This window comes from Diadema setosum, chromosome 20 (assembly GCF_964275005.1).
Source record: "Diadema setosum chromosome 20, eeDiaSeto1, whole genome shotgun sequence".
NCBI lineage: Eukaryota > Metazoa > Echinodermata > Echinoidea > Diadematoida > Diadematidae > Diadema > Diadema setosum.
Window position 1 is genome coordinate 13,766,947 of NC_092704.1, and position 22,279 is coordinate 13,789,225.

General features: G+C 41.4%; 2 protein-coding genes across 2 annotated transcripts in view; one reads left to right on the plus strand and one right to left on the minus strand.

Annotated features, from left to right (window-relative positions):
• Positions 1-909: 909 nt before the first annotated feature.
• On the plus strand, positions 910-2,295 carry LOC140243237 (kelch-like protein 4). Its single transcript, XM_072322908.1, has one exon. It carries the CDS (start codon positions 910-912, stop codon positions 2,293-2,295), a length of 1,386 nt encoding a protein of 461 aa, XP_072179009.1.
• A 1,906-nt stretch (positions 2,296-4,201) lies between these two features.
• Positions 4,202-22,279, minus strand: part of LOC140243284 (deleted in lung and esophageal cancer protein 1-like) — a 38,221-nt gene continuing 20,143 nt past the window's right edge. Inside the window, exons 17-30 of the mRNA XM_072322952.1 lie at positions 21,934-22,076; positions 20,723-20,876; positions 20,273-20,383; positions 19,237-19,397; positions 17,630-17,833; positions 16,112-16,337; positions 14,730-14,904; positions 13,356-13,705; positions 12,412-12,632; positions 11,103-11,436; positions 10,338-10,502; positions 8,254-8,407; positions 6,163-6,283; positions 4,202-5,531 (exon numbers count right to left, since the gene is read on the minus strand). Coding sequence (XP_072179053.1) covers positions 5,408-5,531; positions 6,163-6,283; positions 8,254-8,407; positions 10,338-10,502; positions 11,103-11,436; positions 12,412-12,632; positions 13,356-13,705; positions 14,730-14,904; positions 16,112-16,337; positions 17,630-17,833; positions 19,237-19,397; positions 20,273-20,383; positions 20,723-20,876; positions 21,934-22,076 — 2,643 coding nt within the window. The 3' untranslated portion in view covers positions 4,202-5,407. The remainder of the gene's footprint in view (positions 5,532-6,162; positions 6,284-8,253; positions 8,408-10,337; positions 10,503-11,102; positions 11,437-12,411; positions 12,633-13,355; positions 13,706-14,729; positions 14,905-16,111; positions 16,338-17,629; positions 17,834-19,236; positions 19,398-20,272; positions 20,384-20,722; positions 20,877-21,933; positions 22,077-22,279) is intronic.

The following is a 22,279-nucleotide window of genomic DNA, read 5'->3' on the forward strand; positions in this document are numbered from 1 at the left end:
TACATAAGAAATTAATTTAGATACAGATTTTTTTTTATCCTATGTCTCAGGAGAATGATACAAGAAACATTTTTAAAAAGAAATTAGCTTAATTAGAGCATTAATAAGTGATTTAGAGCCCCAAACTGATTTTATGCATAAATTACAATAGTTAATATAAAATGTAAGAAAAATTTTTCGGAGAAAGCAACCATACATTTTGATAGTATACGTCGCGTGTGCCGATTTTCGGCGCGATCACGCGTTCCATAGGCGAGATCTGAAGGGGGGGCGGAATCCGCCCGCCCCCCCCCCCCCCCCCCCCCCCCCCCAGATATAGCATAGCCAAAAAGCCCAGCCTGATTAGGGTTAAAATGTAGGCCTACTGATACAAAAATGTTAAACAAATCTGCATTTGTACGGGCTGGCCTATCATGGCCACTTTCAATGACAGATCTCATCCTTTCAGTGAGCCATTCATTCTTTCTTCACGGGATGCTCAAACTTGGAAAAAGTGCAATTTGTCAGTGGTGTCTTTAGAGTTCATGTGCTTAGTCCACATGACATTTGTCGACACGATTACATTTAGGTACCAATGGAAAGAGGAAGAGTTCTTCTTTCCTCACATGCAACCACCATTGCCTGAGCTCTCCATAGCTGACAAATATGAAATAGCAGCCATCCAAATTTGGATTAATTTTTTTTTTTTTTAATACACAATGTAGTACTTAATAAAGTGCATGTTAACATAGGGCCCAATAATTTTGAGTGCACATATACTGCATAATATTCTGAAACAGAAGACCAAGAAGTACAATGATTATTTTCCCCAGTAGAGCGTTTTTTCTGTATTCATAAAGTTTCCCACCTAAAGATCACCCTCTTATCCAATTAATCAATGAATATTTTACACACAGGTATTTCTGCAAGATGGCTCAGGAGGTACTTGTATTGTACTCTTGCCAAGGGGCACTTCCTCAAAAGCTCAAGGTATATCTAAAGAATAGTGAACTATCAGACATCTCTGTCAAAGTCGGATCAAGACAGTATCCTGCTCATCGCCTGGTCCTCGGTGCAGCAAGTGGAACCCTCGCAAAGATGATGGAAGAAAATCCTGGAAAAATCCTCCAGTTGAAAGCAGAGGCCACAGAGAGTGAGATTGAGGTCTTTGAGCGGATGTTGTGCTACATGTACACTGGCGAAATTACGTTTTCACGAGAGAACATCTGTTTGATGATTAGTTGGGCTGACCAACTAGCTCTGCAGGAATTGAGCAAAATAGCACAGGATTGGTTGTTTGAGTCGTTGCATGGTGACAGTATGGTGGGCGTCATCAAGTGGCTGAGGGAATCAGATGAAGGCTGTTTCAAGACTATGAAGGATCAATGCATCCAAACCTTGGCTCAGTACTTTGAGTACATACCCGAGACCTCATGGCTTGGACTCTCAGCGGACGAGGTTCTGGCCATCATAGAGAGGAGTGACCTTGTTGTGGCTGATGAAGAAATCGTCATCAAGAAGGTGGATGCCTGGCTCCTGGGGCATGAACACGCTGAAGGCGTCAAGGAGTTGTACGAGAAGATGGCCAGTAAGATACGACTTCCATTGGTGGGGGCTGCCAAGCTCGTCTCTCTGACGAAGACCTCACCACTAGTCCAGTTTGTTGACAGAGAGTGCCCACATCTGCTTTCAAAGGCATTTAAGTTCCGCGCTCTCTCTTCCGAGATGGGTTATGATGAGGATCCAACAGGACAGGGAGACTGCTTCCCACTGGGCAAGGAGGATACTCAACCAAGACTATACCTCAATGCTGCATCATTTACCCAGCAAAGACATAGTCATCACTCCAGAGGATCTCAAGACAAGAAATTTCAATCGATTTCCGTAGATTCTGTCACGGAGGTAAGGTGTAGCATCCAGATGAAGAATGGGTCATGGACACACACCTCCTCAGAGATGACTGTGAAGCTAGAGTCCCAAAAGTCAGATGATGTTGAGGTATGGCATGTGAAGTACAATATCATATTGCGCGAAGGTCTATACAATGTGGAGTACCAGTACTACGAATCCCCCAGAGCAAGAATACAACACAAGGGAAAATACTACAGAATAGCCATTGTGACCACAAATGGCGACGAGGATGCTGAATTTTACCTACCAGACAACCCAGTTGTGACGGTGTACCAGGGTTCCTTCCAGGAGGTGTCAAACTTGGAGAAAGTGTCAAATCGTCACTATGGAGAATCCTGTCATGTCATCACTGTACGCACGCCACCCATCTTTGCTGGGAAGAAGCCCACAAGAATCAAGGCATGAGTTTTATGTACATATCAAATAAAGATGATGACATACATGGGGATCTACCTACGGTGACCGTGTTAAGTGACATGATGGGATGGGATGGGAATGATTTTAGTGAAGTTCAAGAATAGCACCACCCTGTGCCAGATTTTGTTTGAACACGTCGCTCGCGCTTTTTGCCATTTCTGCCGAGACCCGTGTGACGTAGGTACGATAAAGCCATCTAGCAAAGATTAGGCAAGTTTGTGTGATGCAAGCGTCTCTGTTAATTATCACATCCAAATTTTCTATGCAAAGTTCCTTTTTGTGGAAAAATGTTGAATGCTCTCCAACAAGTAGGCCCTGCTTTGCAACCTTATGTGCCCATCAAAGACCATCATACATTGAAAATGCATCTGAATGCTACTTTTAAATTTACAAAAAAAAAGGAATGGCAAGTTTGATTTGATTCCTCAAAGTGGCATTGTATATAAAGAACTGTATCTGAAGTCTCAGCATGTTGGCTAAAATCATTTTGACTTTTTCACTTGAATCATTAAAGTGTGAGAGACAGTGTTTCAGCTTTAGCATGTTTCTTTTGTTTTTACGATGTCAGTTAGGATGCAGCATTTGTAATGATTTGTCATAGTCTTGGTGTACTGCTAGTTTGAATATAGTCGGTCCTAGCAGTTTCTTTCCTCATCTGAAAAAAAAAAGAAAAGAAAAAAGGGTTAGCTTTGTAAATTTCTTTATGGTGACTTGAGAGTTTTTCTTTTTTGGTGATTGTTTTGTACTCTGCTGGACATGCCACCCAAGAAACAGAATAAAAATCAACAGAAAAGGAATGACTACTATCACTGGAAAAAATTGTGTGTATGGGTTGCCCATAGGTGGGCGTGGCTGGGGAGGTGTGGAGTTAAAAAAAAAAAAAAAATCAACAAAGAACAGTAGTTAGGTACATTGTAGCACCTTAGCTTGCAGGCTGATGTGGTACATACATGCATTCAGTACATGCAGCTTATGAGTGGGACTGAATAGGTAATGTATACATGTACCATTTTACCATTACTTTAAAATTTCCATTTTAAATAAGAGATGGTGGCTTTTATATCAGGACTACTGCAGTTGTACACAATGCTCCAAGTATTACCGTAAACTGACTGTAAAAGAGGAAAAGAAAATTGAAAACACTGTATTTTCTTTTCTCACTCAGGGAACTGTAAAGAGTGTGAGCTGTACTATACATGTACATGTAGTTATATTTAGCTTTCTGTATAGGCACTACCTTGCAGCTACCTGAAACATTTCTGGCAGAAAAGACGACAAAAATTAAAGCATGGACATCTGCCATTGTGATTGAGGTATTTTACCTTCCGATTTTGATTCCAGTTCTTTTAATCAAATCAGATTGTACTCTTTCACCAACTATTTCCCACTCCACCCACAGCTATCACTACTCTATACTTTCTTATGTCAAACATAATTTCTTCATTTTGAATTGCTTTCATAATTGAAATTTAAGTTCATGTTTGAGTGGAAACGAACTGGACACTCATAGGGTGATGGTACATTTGTTCATCTGAGTATTGTATAAACGATAAGATGGTTTGGGGAATTATATTAATGGTAGTGACCATCTCAGAGTTCTCTTTCCCTCTAATACAATGGAACTTTTCAAGATTTGTTTGTTAGAGATTATCCTGCATGTAGTTTCATGGAAAAGTAAAGTTATCCTGGACATAAAGTTGAGCTTTACTTTCAGTTTCCTCAAAAGGGCAGACTGATGACTGCAGTGGTCAGTGAAAGTATGTTCCAGAAATGGCTTTAGGATACCGATCCACAGCTCTCTATGGATCCTCTTTGATAGGAGATACGTTATGTATGTATAGGACATCAAACCACACCATGTAAAATCAGACACTTGACACAAATAAACTTTGAAGCAAATTAAAGTGTATTTGCAAATGTAAAATGGGGAATTACCCATTTCTGCAATTTATTTACAGTCTTTGTGTATACATATTTACACAGCCTGTACTTTCTCTCCCTGAAGCAGGGTGTAGTATCACACACATTATCTCTCAGTGAAGTTTAGTCTATGTACATAATATTCACATATTAGTGATATTCATTTGACTACAATTGGCTATGTAGAATGTATAAATTAGACACATCCAGCAGTAAATCCCATGTTATGGAACTTTGTCCTTTCTAGTTATATAAAGACACTGATGCAGTGATGTTCCAACAGAATTAGCATACATTGTCATTGACTGATAAAAATGCTAATCATCAAAACATGGTAAGGTACATAGTGGAAAAACTGAACAACTTGGCTGAGTAGGCCTACAGCAGTTTATATACAGAGGCTTGCTCATTGACATCATGATGCCACAAATTACATTGCCTTTAGTTTATAAAAGCACATACGTGATTTTAAATTAAAAGGCATGCTCTGTGCTTGGTGTCACAAAATATTTAAAGAGCAAACTGCTTCCAGTCGAACCGCTGCATTTCTCATCCTAATTCTGCCTTTGTCACTTCATTCAAAAGAAGTTAAATTTTAATGAGTATATAGTTACATAGAAATCTATGAAGTCTTGTTTTGACTTATGTACACTGTTGATATTTGAGGAGTTTAAAGCAATAAAGTCCAGGGGGGCATTTCATGAAGGAACTTGTCGGATAAAATATCTGACAAGTCAATTATATCCGACAAGTTTTGAGAAATTCTTTAGTCTGATTGGCTGATTTCTCTGAACTTGTCGGATATAATTGACTTGTCGGACATTTTATCCGACAAGTTCCTTCATGAAATGCCCCCCAGTACTGGTCCCAAGTTGTGCAGTGTTCTCAGCGCATTATTCATGACATCTTCTACCATTCATGCATGCTAGTATGTGTCAGATATGATGTGCTCATGTAAACTGCCTGCCTGACCAAACATTGGCAGCAAAATCCACCAAATCGTTGAAAGGTTTGTGTTGGGAAGGTTTGTATAGTAGCAAGTATTGTTTGTTGTTGCTGCTGTTATTGGGTTTTTGTTTGTTTTAAACTTGATGTCCCGACTGACTTAAGCAAGAGGAGGTGATAGTCACGTGATTTCTACAAGTATTGCTCTCGAGTCACAATCTGGCCATCGCTTCTCTCAGGGGTTCACCAGGGCCTCGTGTCGGCTGTCGTAGGTGCCTTGACCTCTGACCTGTAGGAATTTGATCTCTTCTCCCAGCATGCCCTTGAAGATGAATGACCCTTGGTAGGATATGTTGTGCCTGTCAAATCAATGAATAGGTTTTTGGCATCATGACAGAAGATCGACATAAATTAAAAAATTTAGTGAAAATGGCCAATATTGGCATTATAATCTCCTCCCCCCCCCCCCATTCAAAAAAGAAAAAAATAAAAGAAAAAAAGAATCCATCTTTAGGGAATGTGATGAAGCAAATTCAAACAAAGGCTTTATGTTGTCCATTGTTTCTGCAACACATGTACTGTTTGAAAAAAAGTACAAAATGAAAAGGAAAATGGTGTAACCAACACAATTTTGAGACTGAGAGTAAAGGACAGCAGTAAACAAAAAGGCATACTTGTATACTTATTACAGAAATTGTTTCAATTGCCACTTTCGACTGCTAAAAAAGAAAAAAAAAAGTTAAAAGATGTTGGTTAATTGCTATAGAATGCTTGCAAATGTCAATGATGAATATATGTACAAGAGTGCATGAGTGTGGACTGCATGTGTGTAACTTGGGTGGTTCTGCTTGGTTTTCACCACTTCACAGGATTTGTTTTGCTTTAAATGTCAGAGAATATTTGATATGATACATCAAATGTAGTACAACAAAAACTAAAGTGCTACAAAATGTGATACAATACAACAAAACAAAAGTGATTCACACATACCTAGGTTTGAAGTAGATGGTCAGAATGGCCTTGCTATTTGAGACGTGTGTGACGTGAGGCTCCAGGTAGCCTGCTGGGGGTGAGACTTCAAATACATCATCTGCTGTGGTACTCCATGCATCTACATGCACACAGAAATGGATGCAAAAAGAAAGAAAATAGAAAATGTAACCATCTGGACAGATCAACATACTGTTATGTACTCCAAAACTCAATGAGCTGCATGATATTGTTTTTTGTTTTTGTTGGGTTTTTTTTTAATGTAACTTAACTGCTCTGTGATGGCCCATGCATACATATTCCTAGAGGGGGAAGGGACAGCATGATACATGACATGATATACTACATGCATCACAAAAATAAACTCTTGTTTCAACTTCACCAGAGGACAACTATACTACTCTACAAATGAGTGAAGACAATAAGGAATGTATGATATACTTGAAGCTGAACTTATTTCCCTGATATATACCGTACTTCTGCTCATGAGCTACCAATTCAGCAAAGGTCTACACTATGTAAGCAAACCCCATCATAATGAAAGGAAATAAAGCAGGATATTATTTATGCATTTTCCCAGTACAGATTTATTAGCACCCACATGTATGGCACAACTCGCTAAACATACCTAGCAAATTTCAGACACACACGAGATATCATCAGTATGAGAGGATTTATGGGTTCAAATGACGTGATTTCCCTTGTTGCTTTGTCCATTTCAACCAGACTGAAAAACGTAGCAAAATACTAAACTTCCCAGCTAACTCTGAGAGTGTACAAAGAGGCATACATCTTGCACACATCATACACGGCAAACGTTGGTCATATTGAACCTCGTTATACACAGGATGTGGAGAGTAAACACTAGCTGTGCAGTGTACAATGTATAGTTTAGCCTCCATATACATTGAACTATCAACCAATTTATGCATCTGATCATAAGAGGGAGAGAGTGACACTAGATCTCTATGCTGTGATTAGTGGAGGCTTCCTCTCCTGTGTGAATAGATGGAAGGAATCCATTAACACGTTGAGGACAGGCTGAATTTGCTACAACACGCATTTCCCACAGATACCTTCCTCAGCAGGATAAAAGTTTGACAGTGGAAATGTCACTGGAAGTAGAACATTCTCCCTTAGCCACCCCCCCCCCCCATCTCTCTGGACCGTATTTACATGCTCAGACCAACAAATCAGATATTTGTAGGAAACGGGGGTCACAGATAGTTTCTGGGGGGGGGGGGGGGGGCATCCTTTGCACCAGAGGTCAAATGTCAATAGAACCCCTATATCCCATGGTATGGAAGGGCCATTTGGTATAAACTGGTTGCCTATTTGATAGTAACTTTCAACTAGGGCTCCTCGAAAATGAGTCCATGAATTCTAAAATATGCACAGTAAAACAGCCCACTCCAATGAATTAAGGATAAAAGAAAAACTTCTCTTGTTTTCCATAATTTCAAAGCAAGGAAACACCTTGCAATCCAGTTATCTGCGAAGAGGGTCACCCTCAGATGATTTTTGAGAGAAGGTGTTTGCATGGCGTGGTATTAGATACACTTGGTTTGCGGTTCACCATGTATGTATAGTCCTGAGAAGGACTGTTGGAGTGACAGGAGAAGGATAGAAAGAAAAGTTGGATGAGAGATGAGAATTGAGTAAGAGTATTCTTTCTGGAATGAGTGTAGTCCTGAAAAGGACTGTGAACCAAGGAAGTATAGAACCAAGGAAGTATAGGAGAGTAAGAGGAGACTCAACGTTTCGGACAGTTGACTGTCCGAAACGTTGAGTCTCCTCTTACTCTCCTATACTTCCTTGGTTCACTCCTGAGGACGGACAGTCAACTGTCCGAAACGTTGAGTCTCCTCTTACTCTCCTATACTTCCTTGGTTCTATACTTCCTTGGTTCACAGTCCTTTTCAGGACTACACTCATTCCAGAAAGAATACTCTTACTCAATTCTCACCTCTCATCCAACTTTTCTTTCTATCCTTCTCCTGTCACTCCAACAGTCCTTCTCAGGACTATACATACATGGTGAACCGCAAACCAAGTGTATCGAGGGTCACCCTCTCCTCTAGAAGTCCTTACCAAAGGACACCGTCCAGTACGAGCCAGAGCTAGTGGGGTTAGTGATGGTCACCCTCAGACTGCGCTCTTGACCGACCAGACAGGAGCCAAAGTCCAGTTGCGATGGGGCAAGCTCAAAAGATGGGAGGACCACCACAGCGTAGAGAGGCAGTCGCTAGAGGGAGAGAAAAGAGGTGGGTATATTTGAGAGTGATAGCGCTGCAGTTTAAGCCATTAGACAAACTGATTTTCCTGTAACACACATTTCCCATTTACCCCAACCTGAGAATACTGGGTAAAGCACCTCCTATGTAATAAGAAGAGTCCTCCAAGCCTGGAAAAAAAAAAAATTCTATAGAAAAATTCATTGATATATCAATTCTTGGTTGTACAGATCGTCGAACCCACCTAAACATCAAAGCATTCCATGTACACCCACGTGTACACAAACACATCCATGCGTGCAAACATACAGACATTATGAAGAGTAGGATGTTTCATTTTCATGGCAGATTATGTTTTAACTTGACAAGACTACCAGTCAGGCTATCCTGGGCCACATTGCCTTAAGAATAGGATTCTAAAATTAGAACGTCTGGGTATTTCTGGTAATATCCCAAAATTTTGAGAGAACAGTCAGAATATACAAAACAAAACAAAACAAAAAAATCTCAATAGATGGTCCTGCAAAATACATTTTATAGGGATAGTACAGTATTGGTGGAGGCGAGGATTAGGCTTTTAACTTTTCGTGAGATACCATGAAACCACTTATGAAATAGTACAGAGCATACCATCCTAAGATGCATTCACAGTTTATTTGATGACAATCGGTTTTGGGATGGCTGAGACATCCAAAAATAAAGTAAAATAAAGCGATTATAATAAAAGGTGGGCCCCACCTTTTATTAGGATTGCTCTATTTTGCGTATCACGTCCATTTCAAAACCAATTTTCACCAAATTAGTGTTGAATTCCTCTTGGAATTACAGGCTCTTTCATATTTCATAAGAGGTTTCTCATTATCTCACAAAAAGAAGTTAGAAACCTGAAATTTCAACCAAAACTATAAGACCCCTTTAACCCTAAAAGGGCCGGGGGGGTTAGGGTTAGGGTTGGGGGGGCGGAATCCACCCCCCCCCCCTTCGACGTTTCGCGCTAAAATTCTGTAACGTGGGAAGGTCTCGTTGCGACCAACTTTTGAGACCAAATTTGCAACGTCCGTGCATACTTGTGCAAAGCCACGCCCATTTTTGTAACAGAATGTCGCCCCAAAATAGGCACAATTTTGTGATTTTGTGTACATTTTCTATGGAAAACAGTGGTCTGTCATGAAAGTCATAAAAACCTGATTATTTTTACAATTAATCACTTTCATTGATTAATTTTATGCTAATTATGGTAGAAAAGTGGTCAGTGACAATTTCCAATAAGAAAAAACAAAGAAAAATCAAAGAAATACATAAGAAATTCTGAAAACAATAAAATACATGAGAATTGAAATGAGTTTTGAAAGTTTTTGTGATGTACAATAGTTGAAAATGCTTAAACAGATAACACTGATCAAAAATTAGACTCTCAATGCTTTTAACTAGGCTAAAATATGATCTTGAGCTTAATTTGCATAATTAATTAATCAAAATTAGAAATTGATTATTTCAAAAATTCTTATGACACAATCTTGTAGATTATGACGTGGATCTCACGCATGCAAAATTTCATCGCAATCGCACCACCGATGGCAGAGATCTCGGGGGGGGGGGGGGGGGGGGGGGGCGGAATCTGCCCCCCACCCCCTCGGTCTTAGCATAGCCAAAAAAGCCCAGCCCTTTTAGGGTTAATACATGATGGTTTTTTTTTTTTTTTTTTTTTTGTAGAAATACATCTAATTGTGTTCAAGTACAAAACTACTGCATATAATACTGTATCAAGATAAAAGCAAAATAATGAAACAAAATGGGAACAAAACAATGTAAAATGATAAATCCTAAACTCCCTGGTACACACAGTAGAGCAAAACAAAATGCTTTCCATCCACTGTTTTGAAAGATATGAATGAAGAAAATGAAAAAAAAAAAGAACCCTTTAGATGCATCATATTGTACCTGCACTGTGTTGTTTGTGTAGCAGAGGAGGAGATCCTTGTGAATATTCAGCTTACGCTCCCCTTGCTCCGACGTTAGAAGGACTCCCTCTTTGGTCTGGCCCACCAACAGCCCTTCCAGGTTGTTCATGATGAGAGCCAAGTCCAGCTGGAAACCGAGCTTGACCTGGGAAAGAATCAGGGGGAGGGAGATGGTGAGATCTTGAGCTGTCAAAGTCGAGTCTCAACGGCTTAATGCCAGAGGAGCAGCGAAATCCAATATAATATATAATTATGTAATAATCATAATGTAACAACACAAAACTTCTGACTGCTTGAATGTAGCTAAATGACCATGTGTGGATGACAAGATTCCAGTAAATAATGGACTGATTGTAGCTGTGAGACGCAATCAATTATCAAAAAGCTATTCTAACAATTGCAGAGGAAATAGATTTAGTCCAAAACTAACCTTTAATGTTCGTGTGGAGCAAAGAGTAAAGTTCTATTAAGATGTCAAATATGTTTCGGTTTCGTTAATTCAAACCATTTTTGCTTATGATACAAGTTGTACATTTTGTGCAAAAGAAATTCATGCAAAAGTGTCACCTTTCTTGATGATGGGTTCTTGTACACAATTCATATGTAACTCTGATTTCATAAGCTCTTTGCACAGTTATACACTAAGTCAGAGCACTCACATTAACCATCATCTGGATGTGACATTGAAAACCATGGGAGATCAATGTGTCTATATCACAAAGACATTGACGAAGATGCTATTCACCTGCAGGTTGTGCTGTGTGGGCAGGGTGTACAGAATCCCATCTCCAGTGACCTGCGACTTCACGGTGCCCTTTGCCCCCTTCTTGCTGACTGGGTCCACCCTCTGGAGCAGAAAAGGGGGCGGGGTGACAGCCTGGAAGGAGAGGGGGGTCTGCGTGTTGTTGGTCAGCGTGGCCGACAGGCTGGTGATGTGGCAGGCGTGGAGGGCGGTCTCTCTCACGGTGGGGCGGTCCCTCAGGGTCGGGGTGGGTGGTGGGGGAGGGGACAGGTCCAGAAGCTGGCTGGCAGCCGTGCGGTAAGTTAGTCCCTCCTCCTCAGATGTCTCCACTGTGACACTGTGCATCAAGCAAGGGCGACAGAGAGAGAAGTCATGAGGATGTGCACTGTTAACATCTGACTGTCCTTTTAGCAATTCCTATTTGCCATGCTTGTTTTCCAGTTTTGCAAAAGACTTGCAAAAGACTGGCAAATATTTGACAAACATTGGACCAATGACAACTGAACAAAGTTATGATCCTTTAAACGTCAGGAAATCTTGTACTAAGGTTACTACAGCATTCCTTCGAAAGAGTTATCCTCGTCATGCGACATGATTATGGTAAGCCATACATGGTTGTCTTATTTTGCTCTGACCCCAAAACAACTTTTTTTTTAAAATTGAATCTGTCCTTTCAACTTGTTTCCCTTACATAAAAAGATAAGGAGGACCAAAAGATCCTCATATACCGTGGAATATCGTGATTGATTTTATTGTGAAGTGATTTCTTGCGAAAGTAAAGGGACTGTACAGTAGTGGTTGAGGTGGGGATTCATGTTTTGAACATTTTTAAGTGAGATAATGAGAAACCTCTTATGAAATATGAAAGAGCATGTGATTTTAAGAAGGATTCATTGTTTATTTGATGAAAATCGGTTTTCAAATGGCTGAGATATCCAAAAAAGCGATAATAATAAAAGGCGACAGGCCACAACTTTATTAGGATCTCTTTGTTTCACCTTGTTTTTGGATATCTCGGCCATTTCAAAACCGATTTTCATCAAATAAACTTTTGATACCCCTTAGAATTGAATGCTCTTTGACATCTCATAGAGTGGTTTCTGAATATCTCGCAAAACGTTAAATGCTAAATCCTCACCTCGACCAGAACTGTACACACCCTTTAAAGAAAACACAAAATAAAAGAATGAAAGTAGTCTATTTTTATGTACAGATAGACTATTATTTTCTGTAGGATATTTCATATTTAGCAAGCATCTCGAATAGCAAGAAGTGAACTAGAGAAACTTCAGAGAGAATGATGGGTACATACAAGGCTGTCTTGATGAATGCAGTGAAGTCGAGTCGCAGGGGTGGCACCTCGTAGCCCTGGCCCCTGGTCACATGACCCGGTTCGCTGACCAGCTCGGGCCGGTCCAGACTGAGGAAGCCCAGTGCATAGCCGACACAGTCTGCCGCTTCCTGGGCTGGAAGGAAGCTAGCGTCGGGAAGGAAGCTGGCGACAATGTTGGCCGTTCCCCTCCCAGGTATGACCTGGAGAAAAACAAATTGCAACAAAATTCTGCACCTCAACAATCCTGCTTGCTGAGACATGCAACACTGCTTTGTACAGCATGATGGTGATTGTACATCACATGACTTACCTGTTTTGTTTTTGTCTTTTTGGAAAATGTATGGTCTCTATAATCTTTAATTCTCTTTATACCAGGAGTTCTGTTCATCCAGTAAAATCAACCAACACAAAATTTAACATTCAGGCAGCCAGCTTTATAACAGGGCTGTGGAACATTTGTGTGTGTGTGTTGGGGGGCTGAGGGGCAATCGGGGGCCAAGGGTCAATGGCATTTTTTTTTTTTTACATTGAGGTATCTCTCAATAAAACATAATCAATTACTCAAGCTTTGATGAACAGTTGCTTTGAGTTGTGTAAGCAGAATACCCGACTGAATCAAGACTTTTACTCAAGATATCACTATCACAATGCATCATCTCTTTAGCTTTCTTTTTTTCATTTACCAAAGCCATCAGGTTTTTCCTCTTGCCCACTGAAATATTTGACATTATGTTCTCTTGCGTGAGTACATTGTACAGAAGGGGCATTTTCAACAGCAGCAGCGACTTGTTACAGATTTGGCGCCCTTCCGCATATATCCTTTTCTTAAGACAAACAAATTAAAATAATTCGCACCAAAACAGACCCATCGCATCCAACAGCAGTCTAGTGACGAATCACTAGAAACTAGGATTGGCTCTCACCATTTGGTGTTGGTCGATGGTAAAAGGACCATTGGCCGGCACCCCTTCGTGCTCCCGAAGCCGGACGCTCAGCAGCTTGGGCCGCCCTTTCTCCCGCGCCTCGAGGTCGTTGGCGATCTTGGACAGGAGGCCCGACGTCGATGCCTTCCCCTCACCGGTCTCCGGATCACCACAGTCTTCCGTCTCCTCCGACAAGCCACCGTTTCCCTGGTCGCCGACGTCCGCTGCTGGTATGATTTCCTTGCCGCTGGGATCCCTGATGGGAAAGGGATCGCCGTAGATGACCTGCAGGTCCACCAGCTTGTGGTCACCTTCCGCCAAGTTGAAGATCTGCCAGTCAACCCGGATTTCTGTGGGATGAATAGTGAGAGAGAGGGAGAGAGAGAGAGAGAGAGAGAGAGAGAGGCCTGTGAGAGATACTGAGCTCTTCCAATACCATGATTCACTTTTCCCTGAAATGGGTTGTCTGAAGGCCTGACTTCTTAAAATAGTTGATGTGGTATCACTATTAGGCAAAATCACTTCACCACTCGATTGACAATATTCCATTTGCACCATGATCCTCATGATGTTACATTCTGAATAGACATACCACATGTCCCCCCTGCCCAGCACCTGGCCCAAGTACTTGTGCACCAGTACTTCACAACTTGACCACTGCATGAGCTTGCTGTCCTCACAAACTGATCAAAAATCTAACCTTGGTACCAATCTTCAGCAACAGATACTAAACTTTTATGACAGAGAGTGGGACAGAGAGAGAAAAAGAAGTGTGAGGGAGATCACTGAATTCTCAAAATGAAGTCGGAGAGCCATTAAAATTAGCCTCCAGCATCTTCATGGCATCATCTGCATAAGATGCCTGAGGCGGTTTCGGTCCCATGGAATGTCTTTCATCTCATCAAGTTCCAAACAACGTGTTTTTGATTAGTAAACTCCACTTGTTGGAGGCAGTAGAAGTTGACCTGAAATGAGCTGGAAGCAGACCCTTTTACAAGACTCTGCAGACAGCTTTTTAAACCAGGGAAACACCAGCATCTGTGCTGCAGAAAATTCTGGTGGCAAAGTAATGACGGCAACATGTGCTAGACAATGACATACCCTGATCCAAAGGTAATGGTCCAAACCTGTGCCTCTGATGAGCCACAAAACTCTTATAGGTGGGCTGTGAAGTCTTCCAAATATAAAGAAAAAAAAATCCTATTCGATCTAACTGAGCCTCCAAAATATTGTAGGAGCCAAACTGGGCCTCGGGTGAAAAAAGCCTGAGTAGTAAGGGTCTATTCTAAATGAATTTTCACTGTTCACCAAGTTACTGGTCCTCGTAGCATCCAATTTTTCTTTACAAATGCCAAAAATGAGAGGTGTACTCACCACAGGGACTGTTGTTCATGATCTTAAGCGGTCGGTTGATGGCGGGGACACCGCAGATGTGGGTGCCAAATCGCACAAAGGGTATCTGGCCTTTGATGGTGGCCATCTGGAATTTGAGCGGGCAGCCGGTGACATCCATGCTGATCGGGACGTGGACAGGGTTCAGGTGGGACACCTGTTGGAAAAAAAAAAAGTTTTGCACTGAGTTGCTGGTAGACAGATTTTCCTAAAAGCTTGTTTGCAGAGTTTGAAAGAAACGCAATGCAACTTCTGAAACTGTCTAATATACACAGGGCCTGGCTGAGTGTGCTCGGGCTAATTCAGAGTTCCCTAATGCAGGCGTTTTACGTACACCGTATGGTATGATGTACATTATTTGTTTAATAAGACAGCAACATGGATTCTTGTTATTAACTGATAGTAATATTGCACTTCGTGGAAAAGTGAATAACACAGAGATGTCCTGAATTCTGTTGAATGTTCATTTAATGGTCCTCTTTGACAGTCACACAACAACCACCAATTGCAACTGATTGACAATCAGTTGCAATGAAAACATTTCGACGGAAGAATTTCATGAAGTTGAATAATAAAGCAGTACCCGCTGCATGCTATAAGGATTAGAACCAACACTTGCTGTCGGGGGAAAGCTCGGTGGTCTTGTGGAGATGACGCCTGTCCGGTGATCAGGAGGTCGTCGGTTCGAATCCTGCTCGAGTATGTACGCCCATGATTTTTTATCATGGCTACTACTAAAACACTGATCAATTCAGTGCTTATTTACGTCGATGTAGGGCAATTCGTCAATCAGTTGCAATGAAAACATCTCCACAGAAGAATTTCATGAATTTGAATAACCACCAACTGTGGTGGTCAGTCAGCAATAACCAGTCATCGGCACTTTCTGCTTTTGAGCCGCAATGGCCAGAATTTGAAAAGGTAGTTTAAATTGAGTCCATGGATTACGCAAAGTTTGACTGCATAAATGTGCATGACACGTCCTGTCCATCAACAGGGAGCCAATAATGAACATGTACATGAGCACGGCAAGCCTACTTCATGCTTGTTTGAATCCATGGACTGTATCTAACCCCTAGATTCTCTGATTTGATTGAAACTACAGTTCTGAATTTGTGTCAATAACTTCTTATAAGATGATTATTTAATAAGTGCTTTCCCGTTTCGTCTGTAGTTCATGGAAAGCTGGGGTCATGTAAAAGGTGAGAGCACTTTAGCAATGCGGAAGTTAAATTGAAAAGCTTACAAATCACAATCAGCAGCTAGTTTTCTGACATTAATCAGAAAAAAATACAACTTCCCCCAGGGGCAGGTACCACAATTTACCTTTAAGTTTGAGGCACTGGACACACAGTGATCCCTACCTTGCATATCAGCTGGTCAGTGTAGTGGCCCCACATGTCGCTGTGTGCTGTCACTGTCACCTCCAGAGATGCAAATGGTTCCAGGATTCCCGAGGCAGGCTGGACCAGGAACGCGGCCCCCCTCCCATCCCGCAGTATGGCCTTCATGTAGTCGGCCTGGTTCTTGGCCGAGGACTTGCTTCGGGGGTCTGCCAGGTTGGCGGTGCGGCTCAGCAGAGCTCCAGGTCTGTGCAAGGAAGACAGAGAAAAACAATGAACTAAATACACACTTTCCAAATCTCAGCCACGATATGCAACTTATCACAATCTTTTGACAATTTCTTTAAAATTTCCACCCAGTTCCACCCACAGACATAATCTGTTATGATAAGAATAATCATCAACTTGAGGACCTTTTTAATATTCATAATTGAAAAATGGGCCTTTTATTTCTTTTTAGCAGCTTCACCAGTCTCTGAGCCATCTTTCATTGTGAATGCTCCGATTTCTCATGCACAGCTACCTGTAGGGTTTGATCACAATAATATGTTCTTAACCTGTTGAAGATGAGTCCTGAGAATACTCAGGCAGGTGTCTATCGGAAATGCGTATTATAGCAAAATCAGTCCGCCCTCGACAGGCTAAGTGACAAAAGTGTTAAGGAATAACACACTCAGTAACAAAAATTGGTAGAGGAAGACACTGGATAAACAATTATCAAAAAAAAAAAGCAAACAACAACAACGAATGCTCCAAAAATCATAAAGACCAATTTCATAACAAAGCGGTTTCACCGCAAAGCAGATTTACACATACAGCATGTTTGCTGTGTATTATTTTGCTATTTCTAACCAGGAAGATTGAAGACAGAAGAGGCTGAGTTTACTCATAATTCATAGAAGATTAACCCTTTATGTGCCCAGCAGGCATTTAGCTGAACTTGACAAACTTTGTCATCAGCATTCGGTAATCCATCCAGACTTGACCTAGACGTAGATTAGCAAACCCACTTGGGTAGAGCAATGTCCTTCTGATACCAGTCCAACAAGAAGGTCATGGCGATACAAAAGAGATTAGGGGATTAGGTTATTGCTATCCATTGATGATTAGTTTCTAGACATCTGTGCAAATCAACAAGGAAAGTGCAGAAAGGGTTAAAGGGGATGGCTAGTAACTGATCAGTGGGAATCAGTGGGAATGCTGGAGGATGATTGTTCCAATCCTTGTGGGATTCATTTAAGAGTACATTATATATCTATTGTTGTGTGAAAATTATTTGCTTCAGAATGGTCTCATATTCAAGTAATGTGCAGTTTAATGTTTCCAGGTTAGCGTACCTGGTCAGTGACGGGGCATTAATCTGCACATTACTTGAATATGAGACCGTTCTGAAGCAAATAATTTTCACACAACAGTAGATATATAATGTACTCTTAAATGAATCCCACAGGGATTGGAACAATCATCCCTCAGCATTCCCACTGATTCCCACTGATTGGTTACTAGCCATCCCCTTTAAAGAGAAGACCGTGTGTGTACCTTCTCTGACTCTCTGCACTTGTTCTCTCCCTCGGGGGCGGGGTGGGAGGTTTCCCCGCGGCGAACTTATCCACGATCAGGTTGAAGGGGGCAGGAATGGCTGTGTGGTTGGTGATGACAAGAACTCTGCTCGGTGTGGACATCAGCTCCACCTCACTCCCAAAGTCCAGGGCCAGGGGTGTCTTCTGGTCATCCTTTGACACTCTGACAGAAGGGGGTGTTTAATAGTGGAAAGCACTTTGCAGTTATTGTACATTGTATGATTATAGTGACACATGTATAAATGATAGTATCATCAGAATGTCAACAATTCTGAGCATATAAATGAGTACATTGATGTCTTTCAAAACAAAGGTCATGTTAAGAGATGATTGTATTTTTGAATAGAGACTGCAACCCTAACTCTGTCATGTGTTACTGCTAGAAGGACACTACAGCACAATTTGCATGATGCAGCTGCTCAGTAAGCAGGAGGTGACCACTTTTGACCAGGGTGGGTCCTTTATTCTGTACTTGGCTTAATAAATACAGATTGAACATTGAATCTTAATGACAGAGAGGTAAAGAAGAAGAAGAAGAATAGACACACACACACACACACACACACACAACAACAACAACAACAAAAATGATCGTGAAAAGGTTGCTATAGTCCTGCAGTCAAGGTGTTATGCAAGCTGGCATGTATGGGATAGAAATTGTGCCAAAATGTAGTTCATCGGCTTCAGGATTGGTTGCAGGAAGTCATTTGTTAAAGGTGCATGGTCCCGGTGTTTTAATCAAATGCGTACACGGGCGCACGGCGCAAGTTTCCTATAGAGACCTACGCTATTGACTCCTCTTTAGCGCTTACGCTTTGGCCCACTTTCCCCGAGTCCAAAGAAGTCCAATCCACTGTAGTCAGTGGTCGGATCACAGTTCGGCTCATGATTCGGCTGAAGGGGATGACAGCTTTAGCAAACTTCTTTTGTCATGTCATAATAACAAGCACATATGCACGCACCCTGGCATTTACTACAGACTGCGCGATGCGCAGAGAAGACAACAAAGGCAACGTTACTTAGCAACACCTACGCACTTTGCTCTTGATGACAGCTAAACTTCGGTAATCTTCGTATCAATGCTAACGGTGATCGGCAGTATCATCAACAGCGCCCTCTACACTACCGGGACTATGCACCTTTAATTGTGTGTGGTATTTACTTGGTTACTAATTGGTATTTATTATTTATTTGTGCGGTATTTGTGTGTGTGTGTGTGTGTGTGTGCCACTAAGCACAAGTCTCGTTGTGTTTTACATATTTCTTGGTGCGTGTGACCTCACACCATCGAGAGAACAAAACAGCACAAAGTGTACGGCTTTTTTCCCCTTCACTCATTGGGTACCTGAAGCCAGTGAGGCAAGCAGAGCAATATTAAGGAGAGAGCAACGGTGTACCCCACAATCAATGTGCGTAAAGTCTCTTGTTTTAGCACATGTACTTCATGCAGTGGGGTTTTGTATCATGCGGGTTTTTATCATGCAAAGCTTAGTGAGTATCTGTCTAAGTCAATTCATTATATGTAAAGTTATCCTTCAGGCAGGCCCTATGAACGTATTAACTCACTCTTCTCGGCCGAGGAGATTGTCCGGTGAAGTGACCGGTCTGCTGGTGGCAGGTGTCGCATAGGTCACTCTCAAGCCCTGGACATTGGCCTTGACGTCCAGAAAGATGGGCTTCTCCATCCCGTTGACCACGCAGGGGACCCAAACTTCCGTCAGCTCACCCTATTCAAATGTGAAATATGAAGACTGTGACTATGTGGCTTGAATTAAGACATCCATGAAAGAAGAGAAATCTGATCGACCATTATCCATGAAACATATTAAATGACTCTATAAACAGCATAGAGATGAAAGAATTTTCTTATGGAAAATTTTGCAGTTTCTGGAAAACTAAGCTTCTGAGATAGAAAGTGCAGTGAACACATATTAGCCCGTTGAAGACGGGCTGATTTTGCTACAACACATATTTCTCATAGACACCTGCCCGAGTATACTTGGGACTCGTCCTAAACGGGTTAACAATCTCTATCATGCTAGCTTTGTCAGGGTGATATTAGCCCCAATGTGGTATGTTGCTTTGCTGCTGATTTGACCATCACACTTTGGGCTTCTGAATCAGGAAAAAAGAAAAAAAGACTCTAGTGTGTCTGGCACTCACATGAGTATCACAAATTCACCCTCCATGCATTCTTGCAGATTATTATAGCTAAGAAGACAGCAAACTTTGGGGATTTGGGAGCCTCCAGGGAGCATAGAGCCCATTTTAACAAACTGAGATCCTTTCACCTTAGAGATGTTAACTGCCACATTTGGTGAAAATCCATCATGGGGTTTTCAAGAAGAAGTTGAAAATGTAAAAGAGTTTATGCACCACGCATGATGGAAGACAGACACCCTATGCTGGATGATGAATGATGGCAGTAGCCTACTTGAACCTTTTGCTCAAGTGACATACAAAAATGAACATTAATACATGTATATTCCCACAAGGTACTACAGATCTGTTCATTGTAACAATACATGCTCCTTTTTATTGTTAAAATCTGACAAAAATCTTTACATGCTTGGGCATACCCATAAAGTATCCTAGTACAAACCTCTTCCTTGGCGGTGATTGTGACGGTCACTGGAATCTGCAAATGCCCGCCAAGGACACCTTCCACAGGGTCAAAGGTCACATCACAACATGAGGCTTGCCTTCCAATTGGCTGCAAGGAGAAAACATGAAACATGGTATTGCATAGCCAAAGTATAGACAGTTATTTGGGTTGGCAATACATGTATACCACTTGATCAAACAAAAATCATGGGGTGTCTAGGAAAATGATCCATCATCTGAGGTACATGCATACATAGCTGTGCACATGATCCACAACTTACAACGCTGGCTTGATCTCGACATGGGAGCTGTAAATGATAGAAGCAGATGGCATAGTCTGATAAAACTGAGAATTTGAAAAAAAAACAAAAAAACAAAAAAAAAACACTACCCAAACAAGACCTCAGCGGTGAAAGGTGTGTAAGGAGACAATGATGACAAATCTTACCTTGCTCCACACAAAGTGTGCTGGAAGCTGACACTGGTTGAACAGCTGTACTGTCTTGGTGACTGGAATGCCTACATAGACTTCTGGCAGCTCCAGGGAACACGACAGCAGACATGCCTGTGGCCTCTGGATCACGCCGTATACGCCAACATACCTGGCATCGCAACACAAGGCAAGAGATAAAGATTTAAAGCTAGAATATCGTTCCCGAAGGTTCAAAATTCATCTTCCACCATTTGGCATTTGCTTGCAATAGTATCCAAAGGCTCTATCCAGAAGTTGGTCCGGCTGACGCGATTGCCAGGAAATTAGTTGTTTTGCGAGTATTTTGAGATCAAAAGTGTGAAATGATAAGATTAGGTGTACTCATTTTCTTTCTGCAGCACCCTGCCCATTCGGTAGTGGGTAATGGTAGCATGTACATCACTAGTATGTGATGATCAAAACATACCTTTATAACAGCATTAGTATTGAACCACATGCAGCTAACAAACTGCACATGTGATTTACTCTCACACAATGGATACTGCTATGGCCCATTATATTGTACCAGGTAATTGATGGATTGATTATAAAACATCACATAGCAAATTAATGCAATCGTGAATGCTCTGAGATTGCAACACTTCTGAAATGCTCCATTTTTGGTAATATTTCACATTCTTGTTGTTACCCATCTGAAATTGTGTTATCACAGTGTTATTTCACACATTTCTTACGCATAGGTCTCCATTTGACACCAAAAATCAAGTTTCTGTAGTCATATGGAATGTTTTACCTTTAACAGGCTGTGAGCTTATTGGCCCAGTGGTATGTGCCCTAACCCTTAAAAGTGCCCTCGGCATAACAACAGAAACTCATCATAGAGATGCCAGAATATACAGAAAATTGCATGTGTATGATGAAATGTTCTTCTTTTACAGCAAAAATTAATGTCGTTACAAAGAAACTGTATTCTGTGACATACCATAATAAAGCATGGACTGACTGAGACATATTTCTCTTTGTTAGACGATTATTCAGAAGCTAAAATATATGGCTTACAAGGCATGATGCTGAAAACACTTCCTTAACTACTTGACAGTTCTAAAACTTAGCTCCTTGACCACACAAGTAGAATCAAATTTTTAAGGAAGATTCCTGGTATTTGAACTACCATGAGTGGCTTCTCAAGCAGATATATTGAGTGGAAGCTGAAATGTTCCCTTTACCTTGTCTTGCCTCCCTCCACGTTCATCTCGATGACAGAATCCAGGCGCCGACAGCAGGTGGGGGTGAAGACGACCTCGATGGGAGCGGACTGCAGCGGACCCAGCTCTCCTTCTGATGGTGTGATGCTGAACTCTGAAAACTTCTGGAAATGTGCAGGAGAAAAACGAAACAAGATCCTGATATTGGCAGTGATGCACATTTGTAGATCAAACTATGCTGTCCACCAACATGTAGAAATTTCCTTTCCACCATCAGTGCAAAAATGCAAGATGCTCACAGCACTCTGCAATGTCTTCACGGATTAAACATGTAGGGCTGATGTTACTGGAAGAAAGATAGACTTGG